This window comes from Papio anubis, chromosome 8 (assembly GCF_008728515.1).
Source record: "Papio anubis isolate 15944 chromosome 8, Panubis1.0, whole genome shotgun sequence".
NCBI lineage: Eukaryota > Metazoa > Chordata > Mammalia > Primates > Cercopithecidae > Papio > Papio anubis.
Genome location: NC_044983.1, coordinates 101,132,285 through 101,156,277, shown reverse-complemented (window position 1 = coordinate 101,156,277; position 23,993 = coordinate 101,132,285). Strand labels below are relative to the sequence as shown.

The following is a 23,993-nucleotide window of genomic DNA, read 5'->3' as shown; positions in this document are numbered from 1 at the left end:
CATGAGGCTACACAGTTTAGTAAAGGGTCCATTTAAGCAGGATGAATTTAACTCACTAATTCCAGAATGAAAGCAAAAGCTCTCTGCATCTATGCTAAATTATTTGACATAAATAGTTGTCTTGCTACAGAAAGCAAATAGAGTACACTTTCCACTATAATTAGAATTAAATACATTGGAGCTTCCCAATAACATCAGATACTCCTAGAGTCTTTGGCAATAAAATCCTTTTGCCTCAGATTCAGGTTGGGCCCATGTTATTTCCAGTTCCTCACTATCAGAATCAAAGTAAAGATCCAGGAAAGAAAATAGGCACATTTACCTTAAGGAAATCCAATAATACTAGCTTAGATGGAAGTACTATATCATTGATTGAATGCACAGTAATTTCAGACTCATCTGATAATTTCTTTAATCTAAAGGATGATTATTACAGCAAGAATCTAATTACAGTTGAATATTTTATATTTTAATATCAAGACATCATTGCCTCTCTGGATTTCTTTTCTGCCTCATTCAGGGTCTCAGAGATTTTAAAGTATATTTTTGAGTAGATGCAATTTTTTGCTTACCTACTAACTTCAGAATCTATTCTCCTCTTAAGATGTATCTGCTACTCATGTTTTCTCATAGAGCTAGATGAAAGCAGATCTGTCTAGAACACAGATTTTGGGACCCCAGACCACTGATTTTCTGTCATATGAAGTGTCATTCTGTGACACAAAAATACAAACTAAGTTCAATTTCTTTTTTACAAAATAAAATCACAAAGGTAAATTTGCCAGGGCTTATTTAAAAATTCTCCATATAAAGTTTTCTAAGCTTATCATGCATTTCTCTTTATTTATTTATTTATTTATTTACCTTTTTGCATTAGCACATGTCTTGATTTATCCAGGATACACTTCCTTTTTGTTACTATATCTAATCAAACTTTGATTTTGTATTCCGTTTCTTCAAGTTTTTAAGTCTATGGCCCTTAAAGAATACCAAATTTTTTCTAATATAGAAGCATTAATGAAAGGTGCTCGCCTTCTCATACCTAAGTAGCCTTGAATATTATTCAACTCATGTAGAATATCAGCTTTGTGTGTGTGTGTGACATTCAGGAATCTGACTTGAAATGGTTGGAGTTAAGGGTTCTTTCTATACTCCCAGGAAAATTGACCACACACACACACACAAACACACACACACACACACACGAAGATAAAATGAAACCACAACACTGAAGGAAAAAGGTCTGTTCCTGGTTTCTTGTCAGTAGACATTTTTTTTCTCCCATAAATTCCCATCACCTCTAAAGCTGGGCTACACAGCACTGAGCACTTACTATTGACAATAGCTGTGGGCAAAATAGAAGCCATGGCAGCTTGCTGAGGAAGCAGCTGAATTGAGTCCAGCAGGCGTGCAGGGTACATCCCTTCTGTGAGAGTCAGCTGACTGGCAGCTTGTAGCCTTGAGTCAAAATCCACCACAAAGGCAATTAGCTCTTCACCCTCAGAGATGGCCTTCGTAGTTGTACACCAAAGCTGACCCCCTATTAAGAAGAAAAAAGAAAAAGATAATATTGACATAGGATGCTTGAGTCTGTTGTACACTAGCTTGATGTCCACAGCACCTTCTCATGTTTTTCACACCGGTTCCTACTGTGGAGTGTTTGATCAAGGCAACAGTTGTGCTCCTTTTGCCTCCTGTGTGGAAAATTGTACTCTTTGCATTAAATGAACTGTTTAGTGACCAGAAGTAGGAGGAGACTAAGAATCAAGTACAGCATAAACATAATTTGTACAGATTTTTGTCAATTGTTTGCTCTTTGGGGCTTGCCTGAATCAGTAACCTTACCAGTACATTGGGATAGTACCTAAAAACCAGCATGGTAAGGACCCAGTTGCTGAAATTTATTTCCTGTGAGCATTTGAAGTTATTCTTTCTGTATTTTCTGAAAGTAAGAAGTTATTTATCTCTCTCCTTCTCTTCCCCCCATGAAATATTTCCATCATATCAATACCAGTGCCCAAACTACAGAACAAGTAAACAAAAACTCCTAAAATCTAGAAAATTAAAGTGAAATTCAGGTAGTTATACTCTGCTATGTCTGCTGCCTTTTTTTTTGGCTGAATGATCTTTACTTATATAATATTATGTATAATGTAGCTTCTTCGTCTCCATTTACCCTGATTGAACTTCCTGAAATGAAGATATGCCAAAAATCCTTTTCAAAAAGGCTCATTTAAATAAAGATTTGTTTAAATGAAAAGAAATGTCTCTTCCAACACTAAGATATACTCTGGCACTGCACTTCAACAATCACATGTTTTGCATTAAAAAGAAAAATTAACTATGCAAGTACATCTAATGTATTGGGATGTGATAGCAAATGCTCATTTATTTTACATGTTTAGACAGGCAAAGCACTTATATTTTGTTATCTACACTCTCAGGCCTAGATATGTATCCTATACAGTTATGCCTGAAATAATGTAGCATACTTGATATGTTATAAAGCTCTTTTTTTTCCCATTGTGTATAGATTGGAAGGCTGTGTATTGCACTCATTAAGCAGCCAAAACTTGTACCCATTTTGATAAGACATATTGCTCTGTTTATCTTTCAACATAACTGTCTTTTCAACTGCACTTCATTTTTTCTACCCTTAGAGCTGATGGTTTTTAAACAACTTGTGGTAAAACTCTGGTGGAAAAGATAACAACAGCATATGATATGGCAGAGTTGCCCAGAAGAATCAGAACATTGTTTTAGAGAAACGTTGGGCAATTAATTAAGCCAGCTGATTAAGTTTTAAAGGTAAGGAAACAAAATAAAATGCTGATTATATAGTTATTTAAAAATAAAGCTAAGATTTCTAGACCCCAAATTTAGCGAGATTTCAATATAGAAACAAATATATATTTAAAAATAAAGCTAAGACTACGATTGGAAATTTGTAGAAAGTTTCAAAGTAACAAAACAAATATACTGTTAAAAAATAAAGCTAAGACTACAGACCCCAAATTTATGCCAGAGATTTCAAAATATGAAACAAATATACTAAATGCTAGAAAGAGCAACTTTTCAAGATGTATCTGAAAGCATACAAGTTTACCACAGTTGAATAAAACAGATTTATTTTGCTTTGATTTACTTCTTTTCAAATAATAGAAGCTAAACCGTATCATGTCAAAATCAGAGGAGCGATGAAAGTGTGAGTGGTGGTATTTCTGCTGTTCTTCCCCATAGAAGGCTTCTGCGATTAGCTTTTATGTCTTCCTTCCCTTATGGGCATTCAGATCCAAACTACTTGCAACTGTAGACAAGGTAATCATTTAATCATTTGCACCTTATCTTTCCACTGAACTACAGTTTATTGAGGCTGTGTAATGAAGAGATAGGGGAGACACAGCAAGAAACCACAACTCAGGCTTAGTTCATATGGTCTTTCAGAGTCACTAGACTTCAGTCATTAACTTTACATTATTGGTTAAGTCCAGCTATGTGTACCTTTCACAAAAGTAAGGAAAGAATTGGACTCAGGTGCCCAAGAGAAATTGAGGTTTTAGAGAAGATGCCCAGCCACAAATAATCTTTATCACTGTGGTAAGCTATAGGGTAGGACGACTCAAGAGTATTTATTCTCAAATTTTGAACCAAAAGATTTAATAAATTAAGTAAAATTGAATTCAAAAATACTAACTTCAAATAAAAGTGAACAAAAAAATCATTTGTATGCATCATTAAATGACTCGGCAGTTGTAATATATATTTGTGTTTTCAGATGTACCGAATAATGTTTCAAATTTTATTATCTTTATCACTTTATCTCATTTGATGGTTTAGTCAGAGCGTATCATTCTAAAAGGCTAAATTAGACTGAAAATGTACTGTTGGACTTGACGAGAAAGTTATCTTTGGATTTAATCTTTCAAATCATTCACTAATCAGCTATTCATTGAAATCTCTGCTGCGTGCTAGGCTGGGAGCTATGGCTTCACATGCAGCTCTACAATTAGAATACACACATATATGCAAATATATTACAATACCACATTAAGGGTGTCATCCCCTAATGCTAAAGAGAATGTGAGAGGAGTAACTGCCCCTTCTTGGAGAAGTTAGGCAAGCTATCCAAGGTGATGTTTTTATTAGCTCATGAAGAACAAATAGAGGTAAAACAGCAAAAACATGTGTAGGCAGGACGAGGCAGGTACATCATTATTGCCCTATAAATGAGCATGTGTGAAGGTTTAGAATTACAGAAAAGTCACCCCAGTGAGTAGCTGGGACTACAGGTGTGATCATCACTCTTGGCTAATTTTTTTTTTTTTTTTTTGAGATGGGGTCTCCCTCTGTCCCCCAGGCTGGAGTGCAGTGGTGCGATCTCGGCTCACTGCAAGCTCTGCCTCCCTGGTTCACGCCATTCTCCTGCCTCAGCCTCCCAAGTAGCTGGGACTACAGGCGCCCGCCACCACGCCCGGCTAATTTTTTGTATTTTTAGTAGAGATGGGGTTTCACCATGTTAGCCAGGATGGTCTCAATCTCCTGACCTTGTAATCCACCTGCCTTGGCTTCCCAAAGTGTTGGGATTACAAGTGTGAGCCACGGAGCCTGGCTAATTTTTAAAAATATTTTTTTGTAGAGATGGAGTCTCACTATGTTGCCCAGACTGGTCTAGAACTCCTGGGCTTAAACAATCCTCTTGCCTTGGCCTCCCAAAGTGCTGGGATTGCAGGCATGAGCCATGGTGTCCAGCCAGGAGTACTTTCTTTGGGCCTGATAAGCTAAGTGGTTTATGTAGTTCATCTATTTTAATCCTGTCAATTACTCTGTGAGGTAGGTAATAGTTCCCCAGTTTGAGAAAACTGAAGCTTAGAGAGGATAACTAAGTTTCCCAAAGCCATACACAGGCTCAGTGGCAGAATTGTGACTTACACTTTTGTCTGTCCAACTGCAGAGTCCAAGCGTGCATGTGTGTGTGTTGTGTGTATATGCGTATATGTGCATGCATGGAAATAATGAATTCTGTTTTGAAAATGCAAAGTTTGGGGTACCTGACAGACTTCTGGTGAATTTATCTAGGAGAAAGATGGAACTTGGAGAAGACATACAGGCTGAAGAAAAAAAAAATGTTTTGGAAGTGATCTGCACATTCTAACTGACCATGGATGCTCTCTGCATTCATGTGGTAACCCAGGGAGAGTGTGGAGTGAAAAGAGGATCACCAAAGAAACTTGGGGTATCTCAACATTTAGGATGTGCACAGAGAAGACGAGATCATTAAAATGTACCAAGAGCTTATATTTAAATGTTAGAGGGAAATCAAGAGAATGGCACCACAGAAATCAAGGGTTGGGTTTCTTTATAATTGTTTGGCTGAGTTTTTAGATGGTGAATTTAGAACATACAACTTGAGGGAGTCATTCATAGGAAGTAATAACCCAAATATTATAACGTAACTTCAATTACTGATGCTAATAAAACTTTCAGAGTGTGATCACTCTTGGGGGATGTTTGGGCAATGGAACCAGACTGCCTAGGTGGAAATCTTGGCTCTGCCACTTATTATGTGTGTGACTTAGAACTTGTCACCTAAGCGTTCTACCTGTCAGTTTCCTCATTCCTGAAAATGCGAAAGATGATAAACAGTGCTGAACTCATGATGTTATTATGGGGATTAAATGAGCTAATATATGTGAAAGCTTAAGAACAGCACCTGACATATAATCATATAATAAATAACATATAACAAATGTTTATATAATTGTTAGCTATTATCGTTTTAGTTTAATCTGCTTGGGGCTATTATTATTCTCATTTCTTACTGCCCTGCTAAATCCAAGAGGAAAGAAATCTCACCAGAAAGAAAAGGCACACCTGTGAATCCAATGAGCAGATCTGTCTACACTTCACTGGAGGCAGCTAACTCATTTTAGAAAAGAAGAATACGGTTGCATTTGTTTGTGGATCACAAACTATTGTGGACCAGTTAGAAACAGAAATAGTTTCTAGCAATCTTTGTGGATCTGAAGGGGCAGGAGAACCAGTTTCCTGTTTTAATGCTTCAGAGCTGAGATAAATATGGCCTACTTCAACTTACAATTGTGTAGAGGGTAGTAGTATTTACGTAAATTAAGAAGCTATACAAGCACATGAAAATGCTAAGTCATGTTGACATTTAGCTACAAAATCTTGTACCCTTTGACCTCATGTTTAAAACAAACCACAGGATATTACATTTGACTTTCAAATGAGAGCACCATTATCAGAAGAAAATAAAAAAGAAAATAAGTGTTGTTAAGGATGTAGAGAAACTGGAACCCTTGTGCACTGTTGGAGGGAATGTAAAATTGTACAAAATGATGAGCTATCCAAAAATTAAGACTAGAATTACCTATGATTTTAGCAATTCTACTTATGGATATATACTCAAAAGAAAGGAAAGCAGAGTCTCAAAGAGCTATTTGAACAGCCAAGCTCATAGCAGCATTGTTTGCAATAGCTAAAACGTGGAAGCCACCCATGGAAGTATCCATTGACAGAGGAATGGATAAGAAACATGTGATCTACACGTACAACTGAATATGATTCCGCCTTGAAAGGAAATTCTCACATATGCTACAACATGGATGAAGCTTGAGGACATTGTACTGGGTGAAATGAGCCAGTCACGAAAAGACAAACAGTGTATGATTCCACCTACATGGAGTACTTACGGTATCCCAAATCATAGAGACAGAAAGTAGAATGGTGGTTGCCTGGGGCTGGGGATAGGGGGTTGAGGATTTAGGTTTAGCGTAAATAGAATTTCAGTTTGGCAAGATAAAGAGCTCTAGAGATGGATGGTGGTAATAGTTGCACAACAATGTGAATGCCACTGAACTATACACTTGAAAATGGTTAAGATACTACATTTTATGTTATGTGTATTTTATCAGAATTTTAAAAATCGAGAAAAAAATGAGGGTACTTTTTTTTTCACTACAAAACATCCTCTGTGAACCTAGAACATTGGCATAAAATTTTTAAGCCATAACTAAGAATAAGAATATAACTTTTAAAAAGTGGCTTCATATGAGATGATTTTAGGAAAACCAAAAAAGAAAGAAAAAAAAAAAACCATAAAGAAACACAAAGCATAAGATCTTCTTCCTTCTCAACTTTCCTAGCAAAGCTATTTAACAAACCCCATTTGAAAGTCAAGCACCTAGTGAAATGAAGTTGCTGCTAAGAAGGAGTTCACTTTATTTGGCCATATTAACTCTTCTCATTTGAATGAACTCGGGAGACTTGTGTAGATCTGAACATTTTTTAACGATTTAGTTCCTGGTTACTTGATTGATGTGAGTTTCTGCCTGTGTTTCCAGTGCCAGTGGAGTGTTCCTGTTGACTCTCTACAGAGATGAAATTTAAGGAATCTGAACAGATGTTTTCTGTGGCTTTCATAAGAAGCAGTATGCTTAATGTGCCCCAAATTTCAACCAAGTGCATTTCCAATACACTAATCCATATTAATGCTATATTCATATGAAAACAAAGGGAATTCTGTAAAATTATTGGTTGGACATGTGGCAATGTAAATATATGCTCCATATCATTGAGTTCTGCATCCTTGGATTCAATCAAACTCAGATAAAAATATTACCCCAAATTACAATAATGAAGAATAACACAAGTAAAAAACCAATAAAGTTTTATATCAGGTACTCGAACATCCTCAGATTTTGGTGTCTGAGGAAGGTCTTGGAACCAATCCACAATGGATACTGAGGGATGACTGTATCCTTCATTGATAAAACTGTTACTATTTTGTTTACACTGCAATTCAAGGGTAAATGTTCTTATTTTAAGGAATTACACACTAATAGTGAAGAACAGGTGGCACCTGAAATCACGGAAAATGTATTTGTCCCCAATGCAAAGATGAACTATAAAGAGCACTTTATTGGTGAGTAAGAAAGTTTGGTTTGGGTCTGATTTCGTTATTAGTTACTGTGTGAGCTTGGAAAATCGCATTACCAACATCATTTCAAATGACAGCCTTAGACTAAATATTTCTCATCATCCAGTTGTGAGCATCTTTTTATGCTTCCATCGTCATGTGCCAATAATAGTAGTAATCACAGATTTATTAAGTGGTTACTATGTGCTACACACCTGCACTGTGCAAAAAGCTTTGCATGAATTATCTTACTGATTTCCCCTAAGAAAGCAGTGAGGTGGCTTTTATTGATTCTCATTTTACTGTGGGATCATGATGCTGGAAGTGTAAGTTGTTCAAAGTCACACAGCTAGAGGGGAACTGGAAGATGAGAAGGAAATATGGGACATGGGATTTGAATAAGGCAGTTTGGCTCTAGATTTTATATGAAAAACTAGGTGTCCCAAGCCATGGCGCCATCTGGTGTTCACTCTGTAACACTCCTACCTTCATTACTAAGTTTGAATAATTGGCACAGTTATCTCTCTGAAGGAATTTATGAAGCAGTATTAGGCAGGTTACATAGTTACTAGATAGTTTTTAAATGCATAGCTACAATGTGGAGAATAAAATTTATGTGTGATGTGGAAGTGACTCCAAGTTACTTTATTACTTTATTTTAAGATAGGGTCTCTGTCACCCAGGCTGGAGTGCAGTGGCAATCACGGCTCAGCTCACGGCAACCTCCATCTCCCCGCTCAGGAGATCCCCACTACAGCATCCCGAGTAGCTGGAATCACAGGCGTGTGGTACCACTCCCAGCTAACTTTTCTATTTTTAGTAGAGATGGGGTTTTGCCATGTTGCCCAGGCTGGTATTGAACTCCTGAGCTCAAGGGATCCTCCCACTTCAGCCTCCCAAAGTGCTGGGATTACAGGTGTGAGCCACCATGCCTGGCTGACTCCAAGTTATCTTGCAACGTGACTAACCTCATTAAAATAGCGAACACTTAGAAAGCACTTACTATGTGGCAGGCACTGTTCTAAGCACTTCACATACATTAAGCTCAATTATTAATATAAAATACAAACACAGCACTTTCCCAATTCCTTGTTTAAATTGCAAGTTTAGCTGGACATTAAAAAGGGCATCAAGATTCGACCTAACCATCAAGCACTGACTGGCGACCTGGACTGTACAGAACAGTCACAAGGGGAACTTAGAACCAACGCTGATTGTGGGCCGTGTCCAAGAGCCATCAAATCAGCCTCTGGGACTGAAGTTTGGGCTTCAGTATTTTTTAGAAGCTCTCTGGAGGGCTTGGTTTTCTTCCATAGTTAAGAATAACTGCCATAGGAGTAAACTATCTGCACTTCATATAGTGTAGAAAGAGTTAAGCTTGATGAACAAAAAAAGTCTCTTGATGATCAAATAGTTCACAGGAGTGCTCAGACAATTCAGTAGAGAAGATGTCCATTTTGAAACTCAGAAAATTACACTTGAAAATAGCTTTTATTTATTTATTAATTTATTTGAGAGGGAGTTTTGCTCTTGCTGCCCAGGCTAGAGTGCAATGGCACGATCTCGGCTCACTACAACCTCCGCCTCTCAGGTTCAAGCGACTCTCCTGCCTCCCTGCTGGGATTACAGGCACCCACCATCAGGCTGGGCTAATCTTTTGTATTCTTAGTAGAGACGGGGGTTTCACCATGTTGGCCAGGCTGGTCTCAAACTCCTGACCTCGGGTGATCCGCCCACCTCGGCCTCCCAAAGTGCTGGGATTACAGGCGTGAGCCACCGCGCCCAGCGAAACTACCTTTGAATGTTCCCTTTTCCTGCAGTGTTTGAAGAATGTAGGAATGATGAGTGAAATGGTGAAGGAAGTGGATAAACAATGATGTAATGACTTAGCCTCATCTTTCAACTCAATAAGCCAGTGGGGAACTTGGTAAATTTGTTGATTATGTTTAGTTTTACAATGCTTAATTCTTTATTATTTTGAAGTGATGTATTTTATTATTAGGAATGATCAATAGTAATGCATCTTCCAAAACTGTAAGATCATATTGTGCAAACTAGAGCAAAAAAATCACATTCCTCCTGCATGGGCATGAAATCTTTATCAAATGACATCAGGCACTGAAGCAGCTATCTGATACCTTCCTTGCTTCCACCAAATGGAAAGGTTATTTTAGGATTCTCTCTTTGTCTGTCTCTTATGCTGCAAACATAGTCACTCTCCTCAGTCATCATACTCACAATACCACTCCCTTCACAAATAAAGGACAAATACTTATTCAAGTTTCCATGAAAAGGAGTAACTACTAAGACCTTGACATTCTTGAAAAAGCATATATTTGCTGTTCTAAGTAATGTTTATGATCAAGGTTCTTGTGCAACCAGATACGGTTTCTAACAGGAAGCTTATAAATTTTTCTTATAATTGCTGTCAAAACTGCAGTGAAGTGTACTACAAGTTTTGATAATAAAGAATAAAGTCACAGTTCAAACTCGATTATATTTTGGAAATTCATGCTCCTCTTACTAGAAGCAGTGGCCTTAAATATCTTCCCACCCTGCCAAATTTTTCACTTGCACTTTTTATTATTTATGAAATCAGTCTCTGCACAATGTCATGCAGACCTCTGCTGATAAACTCTAATTAAGATTAAGACAAGCCTTTTGGAAAGGATCCCATCATTAGCAAACATGATAAACACAAAAATACTCCCTACTTGTCAACCAGGAGCAATTCAGTAACCTAACAGTATTATCTGTTGCTAGGTTACAGCGCTGACAAAGCTTCAATTATATTGTTCCACCATACCTATAGAGTTCTGTATAAGCAAAATGTATCCAGAATAAAAGCTTTTAACTTCATCCATGCTATCTGCAATTCATGGCTTCTTACAATGGTAAATATCAGGTTAATAATTACATAGCACGCTGAAAAATCTTTTCCAGGTGTTATGTCTATACATGTTTCTTTCTAATTTATCTGTGTGATTGATAGACGCTTGCTTTATAAAAATAAGGAAATGCAAGCAACGTGAAGCTGTAAACCTCTAGCACAACTACGGGGGCTCATCAAGATATGGACCTAAGCTTAGCATAAAAATATATAGCAAATTGAACCAATTAAATCACATTTAGATTTTGTATTACTCTGCCTCAATATATAGTAGGATAAGGAGCCTGAGGCAATAGATAGGAATATCAGTGTGAAACTTTATTTTAAGCTAAAAACAAACAAGCAAACAAACCGCATACATTCTCACTAACAATACAAAGGGAAATAGATGGTTTAAAATAACAAGTTATTCTGATTGCTTTTCTAAAGATATTTAAAAGTTAAAGTTAATGACTTTTACTGCATAGCATCGTCATTAAGTCTCATTTCTCTTTTTTTAGACTAGGAATTCTGGGGAAAAACTCAATAAAACATCCCCCAAAATACAGATACTTAATAGGGAAAAACCAAAGTAAAAAGACGTCTGTATTAAAAAAAAAAAAAAATGACAGTTTCTGTGAATCAGGCTCTCAAAATGATTTTACCATGGGTAATTTTTATGGGTTTCATAAAAATTTGGAGAAAAAGTAATTATGCATAATGGAACCAGCATTTTTAAATAGCTCTTGCATAAAATATGCTATATCATATACTAAATTGCTGCTGCATTTTGCTTCCTTAAGATGTAGATTGATACTTCTGCATTGATTTAAAGTGTCTGTCACCTCCACATACCATGGAAAAAGATGGTCAACTGATGACAAGCACGTAGTTAATGAAGATTACACATTGGCCTATGAAGTAAATCATGATCTCTTGTAGGCACATTCAAGTAAAATTAAAGCCATTCTCTGGGGGAATAGGCCATTTAACACAGAAACACACACACACACACACGCATGCACACACACACAGACATATACAGAGTGGTATCATGTTTCTGGAGGTGGAGAAAAGTGGAATACTTACTTGTTTGGTCATTAACTTTTATTTTTACTAAATAATTAGAAAAATCTCACATGACACCTCCCTCTGAAATCTGTTTTTTTTTTTTTTTTTTTTTTTCCGTAACTGGGAAGTGATTGGTCAGAATAATTCCTTAAAAGCTAAATAACTGTCCCATTTCAACATCGCATGTGGTAATGCCTAGATCTCAGGGTTTAGGCATTAACACAGGACATATATCTATACGTAACCACATTGCTTAGTACAAATTTTATAATGAATTCAAATCCAATACTGTTGAAATTCTTGACAGTGGAGTAGTGGAAGGAATAGAACTTATAAATTATGGGTGCCCCTTCTTTGAAAACCGCTTTGGAGGTTTCTTTGTGCCTTGGCAAATACAGTAGGAATATGAGGTATTGTGTGGATCCTCCTGCACAGCACCTGATAAAAGAATAAAGAGCTGTGACATATTCTTAAAACAATAGAGGAATTAAAGGGAAACAATGGGCCAGCTGCTTCATTAATACAATCAAAAGGGAGCCCAGCACAGAGGAGTCCAGATAATTAAGCACTACTCTTTTAGCCTTCCTTTCTATAATAAAATTGCTTAAAAATGTATTAGCTACTTCATAGTTGTTAGATAGATCTATGCACTTGTTTATTTAGAGTTGATTAATGCCTTTTTTTCCTATGCAGCAACATGCCAACTCATAGTTTACAATAGTTTTTGAATAAAATAGAGTAAAATAATTGATAAAGATCTGCACAATACACAGCAATAAATCAAAGCATTTTGCAAAAGGTCTTTCCTGTTTTTAAATGATCTTTAACGTTTTTCATTTGTGCTAGATAGGCAACGCAGGGCATTTGGGGGCATTCAACTTTCACATGCTGGCACTCCTGACAGCTTTTTATAGAACATCCTAGCAGTTCTTGGGAGAAGGGAGAAAGTCAGACCTGACCAGCTACTCTGGAGTGTGCCTTCTGTATTTGGACCAAAGAAGAGGGCAGCTTTTTTTAAAAAAAATTATTCATTGCCTTTTCCAATCAAGAGGAATGGACAAATGGCAGAAACCATTTGCCAAATCCACTATTTATCCTTCATTAACTTGATTATAGAAAATGAAAACGCAAACTTTTTATGCTCTTTATGTTAAAACACATTTTACAATTTAAGATATCAAGGCTTTTGTTCTTCAGCTCTTCTGTAAGCAGCCTTTCCTCTGATGTCAATGGAACATTTAATTGCTTAAGAACTGGAAAATTGGGAACTAAATGCTTGTGCTGAATATTGGAGTTGGATAAAAACTGCACTCTGGTTTTCTCCCAAATGTTTTTCCATAAGCTTATGTCAACCCAACTTTAAAATTACAAACTTGACTAAACCATGTGGCTAGTTTCTATTCTGATGATTTCAGGACTTTAATTGAGTAACCAAGACAGAATTAGAAAGAGGAAGCAGGGAGATAAATGGATAGAGATGCTCAGCCGTATTTCTGAGACTAAGAGATTCTGCTTTTACACATATGTTATATATAATTTAAAATGTATCAGCCGAAGTCATATTTCCAAAGAACTTTCTGAATTATGTTAATATATTATAGGATATGGAATATCTATTTCTGGCTATGAAACTTGGCTTCTGACTTCAGTAGTTAGTTTCCTATTCACTTAGTAAGTTTTCCTTGAATACCAGGAAATAAAAGCATATAAATAGTCAGTAGCTACAAACAAAAATAACTAGTTTAGGAGCTACTGTATATGATTATTTGACTATTTTTGTCTTGACTAGGCTCACAAAACTTACCTTGTTAGAATGGAAAGTAAAAGTAGATAAATAAGAATTGTTTATAGGCTATGAATAATGAATTGAACTCCTTCAAGTATACATATCTTTGAACACATCAGGTTATAAACCAAGTCCTTACACCAATGCAAAAAACTAGTAAATGGTAACCATGCTATATTGTAAAACTAATAAGTTACAGTATCCTCTTTTAGCAAATATTTTAGAAATGAGCTTAAAGCAGAATCCGTGATTTATGTGTCACTTCAAATATTATATGCTTTATTACTTAATGTAAATTCAACAGATAGTATATAGGTCTGATCGGAACTTAGAAACAAAGAAACATGAACAGACTCATTAATCTATGTAATTAGCTGTGGCAAACAGGAAGTACTATCATTCCATTTCACAGAAAAGGAAAGCAAAGCCAGACTGATTAAACCTGTGTGTTCCCTAAACTCCCCTCTTCTCAAATAGGGCATTCTCTGGCCCAAGCTTGTAACAGATCCCTGCTAGATTTTTGGTTCCTGTCTTGTATTCTTTCCACAGTACTTTTTTATTTTTATTTTTTATTTTTCCTGTAAGAGAATGTCTCCTATTAAGATAACTTCCTTTCTTTTTTAAGAAGCTCACGAAGCCTCCTTCGGGAAAGTAAACAGAGTCATTGTCATCAGGCCCAGATTTCTATTTAAGCATAAGCTCAGAAAGTTTTGTCCCGTGAATAAAAAAGCACTCAGAGCTTTCTGGAAAACCTGAATTAATGTGTTGGAGGCCATGGGGCTCAGGTATCCTACCTTGGGTTTAATCAAACAGATAAGCTGTTTTTATGGAATTTCAACAGGAAAAGGCCTGTGCATGAAGCCTCATCAGCATTCTGGGGTTTGTGTCCTGGGTGCTTAGCGGAAACTTGCAATGGGGCACTGAGGTAGCCATCTGACTGTATGGCTCTCTGACCAACATGATTTTAAATGACCAGCCAAGAGGTGACATACACCCCAAAGGCGAGCTGTCAAAATTTCGCCTGCAGCTGATAAACTGATTACAAAGCTGCTTAAGACTCTGCTTGTAAACAAAAGCATTTATCAACTAATAATTTGCAATAAACTGATGTAACTCCCAGCTGAGCCCCTAACTGTAATTGTCTTTACCATCTGCCTATTAAAATACCATTCTTCATCAGCAATCAGGAGCAGAAGGGAGGAAATCTCCACCAAAATACACAACTTGTAAGCTTATGAATAATCTGATTGCATTCCACACTTTCATTACGACTTGTGTGTTGGGTATGCTTAATTTTCATTCTTGCTAGCCTGGGAATGCACTGAAATTAGGTGGAGGGGAAAAGAAGAGGGGAGGGGGGGAAATGAAACACTCCGCCTGCTGCTCTGCAGAGGAATAAATTATACAAGTTCATCATAGGAGGCTGTTTGTAATTTCTTTCTTTCTTCTTCCACTTCTCTGTGCAATATCCATTGCGGTATCCTGATGAAAACCCCCCAAGCACCAAGCTGAAAATGAACCTCTCTATTCCTTTGTCAGCTTGTCCATTTCTATTACTCTTCTTTGTTTTGCTTTAAAAAAAAAAAAAAATTCCAAGAGGCTCATTAAACTTCTCTAAGGAGTAAGTTTAAAAGTGTCAACTGCTACGGAGCGGGGTGCGGGGGGTGAAGGGCTGGGTGGATCCAGGGGGTGGAAGTGCCAAGTAGCTGGCAGGACCCTGTGTTTGCAGGCCTCAGTTTGCCACCACAGATGGATGGCTTCCATCTTCAAGTCCCCCTCAAGCACTTAAGAGGTTTCTCCTCCCGAAAACTGGATTTCAGCATCAGTAAGTTCAAACAGTCAGAAATTCCTTTCTTAGAAGAACTTCTGCCCCTTTGCTGCTGACCAGATGCTGCTACAGAAGAAAGAAACTAGGAAAAGGGGTTAAATTTCTGTGCTTTGTATTTTCCTGGAAACTGTCTCTGAACAACCAACATCCTTTTATGCCTTCATAAAGTTTATTAAGTATATTTTTCTGAGTTTTTTCTTCACAAAATATCCTACTTACTTTTACAAACCACAGTAATAAACACACAAATTTCCCTGACATTGACATTTTAAAATTAAAAATACTATACTTCTTTTCATGTCCCTTTGCTGCCCAGACGATGTTCCTTTTGTCAAGTTATTCCTGTTTTCAGGAAACATGTTATCTCTTCAGCAGAGCTCAGTAATTCCACTGATGGAGACCATAGGATACGTTATTATGATGAACAATGACCAAGACCTGTTATTAAGGTTCAAATTCTGGGGATAACAATAGGTGTCAGGCTTTTTAATTATAAGATATAATTATAAATTGATGTTTGTGTTTTTTATTTCATTTTTCTAAGAGCTTCTGCATAGGTAATTATTTTTCTTTGCAATCTACTGTTACATATAAGAGAACTAGTAATTGCCTACTGGAGGAACAGTGGAAGTGGCACACAGGCACCATTTTCTTATTGTGCCTGGTCTAGAGAAGAAAGCTAATGGGGAACAATGGGTCTAATTTTCTGCATAGATTATGGAGGACCTGAAATGCAGGCAAAACCACACGTGACTATGTTCCTTGAATTTCAGAGACATATTAGGACAAAAATTTGCCATGGATTTTAAACAACATGAAAATTGTCAGACACTAATTATGTGAAGTCTTGTTCTTTCTAGAAACACTTTGTTTCCTTCTCATCCTAGCTTTCCAGGCTTTGAAATTCTTTGGTCATAGAGATTATTTTTAATTAATAAAGAAGATGTGGAGTATGAATGAGTGTGTTTCATTGTGTTGATTTGTCATGTCTTTTACAAAAAGTAACCAAAAATCTATAACACAATTTAACTCATAATTTAAGGTTTAAAAATGACTGAGATCAAACTTCCATGTTCAATGGTTGCTTCAAAATATCCACAAATAAATGGTGGTGGGGGGTTTGTTTTTTATTTTATTAATCCTTTTTTTTGCTCTAAATAGATATTTTCACGTCATGATTTAGATAAAACTAGAAAATTCTAATAGTGTAGTTAATTAGTTCTATATCTAAAACTTTTATCATAGTCTACTCTAAAATATGAAAATTCAATCCATTCCTTAGCTGAAAGGTTTTTATTTTATTTTTAAAAACTATTTTTTTTAACTCCAAATGAATGTTTTCATATCATGATTTAGGTAAAACCAGAAGACTTTAATACTGTGCTTATTACTTCTACATCTAAAACTTTCATAATGTTCTATTCTAAAATACAGAAATTCAACCCTTTCCTTATCTGAAAGGTTACTGGATTTCTATTTCTAAAATAAAACACTGTCATGTGAAATAAGGGCTATTTATAGTGCATAGATGCTCTTTTATTTTCTTCGTGAAGCTCCCTTTCTCTATATGTTGGTATATATATACCTAGGCTCAATTTCAAATGACAGTGCCTTGGTAAGAAAATAGTTTTGAAAAAGTAACAACCAGCAGATGGCGCTCAGTGCATTCCTTGAAGTCAGCCGGAAGAAAAGAGAATGTGGGCTTTATTTATTTAATTCTATTCTACCTTAAATGTGAAGTTGCTACACCAAGGTTTATAATCGCCAAAGATTTATGTTAACTGAGTAAACAACTTCGTGGTAATTTACAGACTATCCTCCAATGCTCAACTAAATGGCACTGCATTCAACTCACGTGCCCATGTTAAGATAACGAAGCATAAAGATGTAACTTTCCCCCGGAAACAGGATAAGAACAGAAGCCTGGGTTCCTGAAGTATGACATAAACTCACCAAGTGAGTAGGGCTAAATTTTCTGGTTAAAATAAGGCAGTTTCCATTCCTTTACTTTTTAGCACCTTGCTTTATTAAATGAAGGATGCAAAAATCTTATTTTTGAATGGATTCATAACCTGCATGACAGATATTTTTAAGTCATCTTATAATAAAACTCTTTGAGCAGATATTTGCACCGAGACACATATACTGCTTCTAAATTTTAAGGGGAATTATGTGTGCTGAGGAGGAAAACAACATATTTGAATGGTTGAGACTACTATACATAGAAAACTGATGTAACCCTTTACAAAGTCTATCTGAAGTTATATTCTTCTGTCTTCCTTCCTCTTTACCCCTGCCTGCTTTATCCTCCTTCAAGCAGGGAAAGTCTTTGCTCTGACCTTTAAAAGTTCATTATTCTTCAGTCATCACTGGGTGTGTCTATAACTAGCAGTATTTCATTTCCTCTCATGACAAAGAGTGTAAGAAATTTTACCTGAGCATACTTATAAATCCCTATATGCTCACCTTCTCCCATCTGTTACTGTGATTTTGTCGCGGACTGAGTGCTTTTCCCCACTTGAATTTAACTTTGCCTTGCATATTACGAAGGTAGTCATCATCACACTACATTCTTAACCCTCAACCCTTGCCATTCTTAAGTGGAAGTTCCGGACCACAGTCCCAATTATATGGCTGCTTAACAGTGGTCTTAACCTTTAAGATTTCAGTTGGTGAATTTCTAGGCAAAGTCCCATGAAAGCAAATGGAAAGTGATCTTGAAAACCTCCATGGGCTTGTGTGTAATAAACATCATGTAGTATTCCACCATCATCTGTGAGGACCACTTAAAGCATGTATTTGTAGAAGATGCACAATATAGTTACTCCATAATCTTATTCCCATTTAAGAACATTAGCATCTCTCACAAATTATATTAGCATTAGTAAAACAAAGGAAATTAAAAACAAGTGCTCAGTTAACAGAATAGCACATCATCTAATTTCAAAGGAAGAAACGGGGCTCCAAGTCATTGTAACTCCATAAACAGAAGAAGGGCGTCCTCACTCTGCCCTGTGCTTTGAAAATCTGTCTTTCAAGGTTGGCCCTTCACAGTCCAGTTAGGAAGGGCAGCGTGGAAGGCGGGGTGGCTTTCTGCCAAGGCTGTTGCAGATGAGTGGGTGATCTTAGGGGAATGAACAGCAAAATCTCAAATTTTTGCTTGTGTGACAATAAAACCAGAGCCAGCTAATTTTTCTAAGACTTGTATGGCCTTCTGTTGCACTTCATTGTGCAGTTTTGAATGATAAATTTTGCTATGCATTAATTTGCACAAAAGGGTCAGTGCTATACTTAAGAGCACACCATTGTTTCCAATAGGAGTAACAAAAATATATTGTCTTCATCCTGAAATAGATACAAACAAGTATAGAAAAAAATGTGCTGTTATCAATACCTTTAAAAGTAAAGAGAGAATTCTTTTCACTGTTTCCCAGATTCCTGTTATTTGGATGATGTTGTGACAGGATTTTGTAAAATAGGTTCATGTTTTATATCACATATCATTAGATGCCTCTAGGTATGAGTGTTAAGGAAAAAGAAGATGACGACAGTGGGAATCCTCTTCAGAGGAAGTTCTCTCCAAATATGGCATAATAGATTGGGCAAAAAAAAAAAAAAAATCTGGGTACATGAATGAGTGACAGAGAATAATTTTACACTCAGTCATAAAGATTATCAAAAAGTTCACTGGAAACACTGACTTGGACAGTATTACGACTGTTACTTCAACATATTTCTCTTCCTTTATCAACACTCAGAGTCCAGGTCAAAAATATACTTCACAACTGAGCATCGGCATCCTAGGAAGGCCAGGAGTGAGCAGAGCAAGAAGGAGGAAAGTCATCTAGATATAGCTCCCTAGAGGAAAGATAAGGAGATTGGCATTGCTTTATGCCTTTCTTACTGGGTGCCCAAGTCTATGTTTAAGCCGCACCTTCCTCTCTGTGAGTGGTTTGTTTTGCTATATTTGCTCCTTTGATTGCTTGATGTTTGTTTTGGCAAACAGATGCCTAGAATGCTTTACTATTGCATTTTGGTCTTGAATTTCTAAATGAAGTTTTGTGGTTTAATAGCCTAGAGTAGCCAAGGTATTATTCAGCAGAACAGAAGAGTTAACTTATTATCTAAGTAACAAAATAATATGTCCTCTAAAGTTGAGTTATAAATTGAAAGAACTGAAATTATAAATTATTGGGTAATATTGTTTAAACACTTATTGTGAGATCTTCTTTTATTCACGATAATTTGGGGGGTGCGGGGGCAGAATCCTTGGTCATGAGTTGCCATATTAACAAAATTTAGAAACAGAAGAGAAATACATGTTTGAACATAAACTCACATGACTATTTTCAGTTAACTTCCTTGAGATCAAAACCTTCTCCTTCTCCTTTTCTCCTTCTTCTTCTTTTTCTTCTTTTATAAAAGCATTTGTAAGTTCAAAGACCCGCACTCTAGGTATTACAATAATGCATCATTGCCATAGCTCATCTCTCTGGCTGTCTTCCAGAGCGCTGTGTTACATAGTCAACTCCACATCATAGGAGAACTAGTACAGGGCACTTGTAAGGGGAACACTGTTACTGGCACCTAGGATATGCTAAGGGCAATATGTTGGAATTCTGCAAATCTCTGCTGCAATTTTTTCCCAATATTTTCATGATTCACTTTTAGCTCTAAGCTCACTAGATCAAGGATAGTGAAAAATCAGTCTGCCATCTATTCTACCTATAGCCTGAGAAAATTAAAATATAAACAAATAAAAAGGGAAACAAAAAGTGAAGGTGGACTTATGAAGGGAAAAAGAGAATCAACCCTTTCTCAAATGTTTTTAACACACATAAGAAAAGTACAACAGATGATCTTTCTGTAAATCACCATTGAAATGGAGGTGAAACAAGGCGATATCTTGCTGTGGTTATGGTGATTTTTCCCCTCCGTACATAAAGGGCCCACCAGAATGATCTAGTTGATGTATTCGGTACAGCTAAGAAATTAGGGAGTGGAGGATTGCTGAAGAAGGAACTGAAAAAGTCAAGACAGGATATAATTAAGGCTTGAAAAGGATGTCAACAGAGGTAGGGTCAGACGAAGGACAAATTGTAGTAATGTTTTATAAGCAGTGATAAGAGGAAAGACAGGCAAAGGAGATACAGCATAAAAAATACAAGTTCAAGATCAACGCTCATTATAGGATTGTGGTCTTGGAGAACCAACTAAGCTCTGACATAAATAAAATGATAGTAAAGTGAGAAACCTGAGTCCCCCTTCCAAGCCCTCTCCCCTCTTTCCAAAATAGAAAGTCAGAGAAGAGTGGGAAGTCTAGGAGAGGTGAAAAGGACAATATTCTTATGCTAGAGAAGAACATTTATCAGAATATTTGAAGTATCCCATAGTAGGAAGTTGTCCATGGCCCAGAAATGTCCCAGTAATGTCTCGAAGGGACCTGCAAGGATCAGAGAGTCAATCAAAGGAAAATGGTGGATGAAATACACTCATAATAGATCCTAATTTTTATCTTGAGTAGCTAAGTCTAGCTCAGAAGAAATGCAAGAGGTCTACTTTTATTTTAATATAATAGGTGTTTCATAAATGATTGTGTTTCCTTCGTAGGTGAGTATGTGTTTTGGAGGATAGAAAGTAAACAAAAATATGAAAATCCACCCAAAACATGAACATCCTGATAGATGGCAAACTATCTTTGCAGAAAGAAGCCTGAGCTAAAACGTTTTCTTCAACCTTCCAAATAAAAGATTTTGAAATAAGACAGGACTTGCAAATCTATAGGTACACTTTTATCTTACTCCATTCAATGTTTCTCATGAAATTGTAAGTATTTATGACTGATAGGAACCATGGGGGACTTCTGGATCTGTTAGAGATGAAGAAAATCAAGCTCCAAGGGGTTAGGTGATGTGCCAAAGGTCATAAAGTATGTATGTATGTATGTATGTATGTGTGTGTGTGTGTGTGTGTGTTTGTTTTCACACGGCAGTAACTTTTCATTGCTTTGTAGTTTATGACTTCAACTGTGGATATCTAACTTTTTTCCAAACAATTTTACAAAGTAGGTATTTTTATTATATCCATTGTAATAAAGAGTTCAAAGGATAACTCATTCCAATTTATAGAGATTCCAAATTGTATGAATGGAACCCAAGTCTGCCCACTCCAAAGTTCTCAGTTATGCAACCTCTCAATTAGCTCAATATAACAGAATCAAATCAGCAGTCTAACAAGCCTGGAAGACTCTCATAACTGAAACTTCAATAAAGGATCTTTATCCATTTGGGAGAGAACCTTGATGGTGGAGTGTAATTCACATGTGCAGTGTGGCTATAACATCCCTCTTTCAGAGGGTAAAACTTGTAGGTTACTGAGATATTATAATAGAGGGAACAAGGGAGTTCTATTGAATTAATAAAGAGATGATTCTTGTGTTTAGAGATATTTTCATACACTTCTGTTTCAACAATAAGTGGCAACCACTTGGCTTTACCCAGACGCTCTAATTCATGACCTAGCTCATTAACGTCGCTATATCTGTGAGGTCATCTTTATCTTGGATAATACATGTGAATTTAACTGCAGCTTCTACAAATGATAATGAAGCATAAATGCATGAATCAATAAATACACTACAAATTAATGTCACCCAAAAGTAAAGAGAGACGGGGAAGGTGGGGGAGAGAGAGAGAGAGAGAGAGAGAGAGAGAGAGAGGAATATGTGTTTGTTCCCTCATTAAGGTAAATTTTCTCTTAGCATGTGAACATATGCAATTGCACATTTAACTGGAGATGCCTGCTATAAGGTCAATCAAAATTTATTTTCATCCTTTCATTGGAGGACATGCTAAAGCAATAAATAACAGCCTCCCCCACTCCCTGCCCCAGTTCTATGTACATTTCTGCAGGAAAAAATAGATTTTTGTCAAACATCTACATTTTGGAAAGAAATGGAAAGCCTTGAATGATTTTGGAAATTAAATCATTTAGTAAAATAGCAACAGAAGCTTAGCTGTTCCAAGTTTAAGATATCAAAAAGCATTTGAACTGCTAGCCTCTCTTAGTCTCTCATCTGGCAGCCAAAATTTTTTTTATATTCCCTGATTGTCTATTTTTCCCCAGTGAAAGTTATTACATTCCTTTACCCATTTTTTAATCAAAATCACTTCCAACTTATTTCAGTCTGTCACAATAATATTTTCATACGAGGAGTGTTGTAACCTAATTCCTTCATTTGAATAATACATTCGTTTTTAATTACTGCAACTTGATCTCAGATTATTCAAATAACTGTTTCATTTTTTATGCTTACCCTGACCCCAGTGTATTTATAGGCTTTTATCCTTACCTGATACCAGTGTAATGTAATTATAGATTGTATTTTAATCATCTACTATATTCTAGTGAGTTTGTTTAAATCGCTCCAATCCTGAGCCTTTTATTTCTGTGCCTTTTAAAATTCTACAATGGCATTCTCTTTGCATAAAAGCAATATTTTTGTAGTTTACAACAATGAAATGAATATTTTGCATGCATTGCTGGCTACAGTTCTCATTTAACAATTTTTAAAGTCACTATACAGGATGGTATGTAAAACCAAACCATGCTTTGTAAAGCACATCGTTTGAAATCTTTACACCTGTTTGTCTTCCAGACTGCACCCCAACCCCTCCATCTCCACTGTTTTAAAACCACAATATACATTGTGATCATGATGATTGTATCTTCGACTGGCATTCAAATTCCTTAAATAGTTACTCTGTTGTAGCAATAGAGGCCAAGTCTCACTGATGATAGAAGAAGCTTATCTGATATAAATTATTTTCACTAGCATTTTTACCATGAATCATTTCATAATTTGCTTGACTATTTCCAAAACTATAACCCCCATCAGGAAAATCCAATATCATTGACCTCCTTTAGTGTGGTATCTGAGCGTTCAGCAGGATGGCTGATTTTAGTAACAAATTTTACAAAGAGCCAGAATTTGGTCTGAGAAGATGGCTGGCAATATCGCCAACCTATAAAGGTAGAGCAATCATCTTCTGATCAGATTTATAGGTCTGAGAAATGGATTTTCCTGAATGAGTCTGATTACCTTCTCAAAATCCTGGAATCACATGAGATTCCTCAGTGTCTTCACTCTTCATAGCCAATCCATCACTAAAGTCCTGCCAATTCTACATCCAAAATATCTTTCAAATCTCCTTTCCTTCACCTCTAGCGACCTTAAGTTCACACCCCATCAACTCTACCTCCCAATGCCTAATCCCCTTACTTCCTGCCTTGTATTTTTCCAACCAGAGCTGCGCACTTTTGCAAGAATGTGTGGCTGAAACACAAGTCTGATCCTGTTCCCCACTCACGTAAGATCTTTGAGTGGCTCTCCGTTGCCTACAGGAGGGAACTCAAGCTACTTACGATGACATCCTAGAAGTAAATTGTCATCCTAGCTATCACTTTTGATTATGAGAAATCAAGCTTATCTAAACAGATAACA

General features: G+C 36.5%; 1 protein-coding gene across 5 annotated transcripts in view; it reads right to left on the bottom strand.

The window, feature by feature from the left end:
- Positions 1-23,993, bottom strand: part of ZFPM2 (zinc finger protein, FOG family member 2) — a 501,246-nt gene that overhangs the window by 24,021 nt on the left and 453,232 nt on the right. For all 5 annotated transcript variants that reach the window (XM_017962214.3, XM_017962215.3, XM_017962213.3 and 2 more), the window contains one exon: positions 1,334-1,540. In XM_017962214.3, the coding sequence (XP_017817703.1) occupies positions 1,334-1,540 (207 nt within the window). The remainder of the gene's footprint in view (positions 1-1,333; positions 1,541-23,993) is intronic.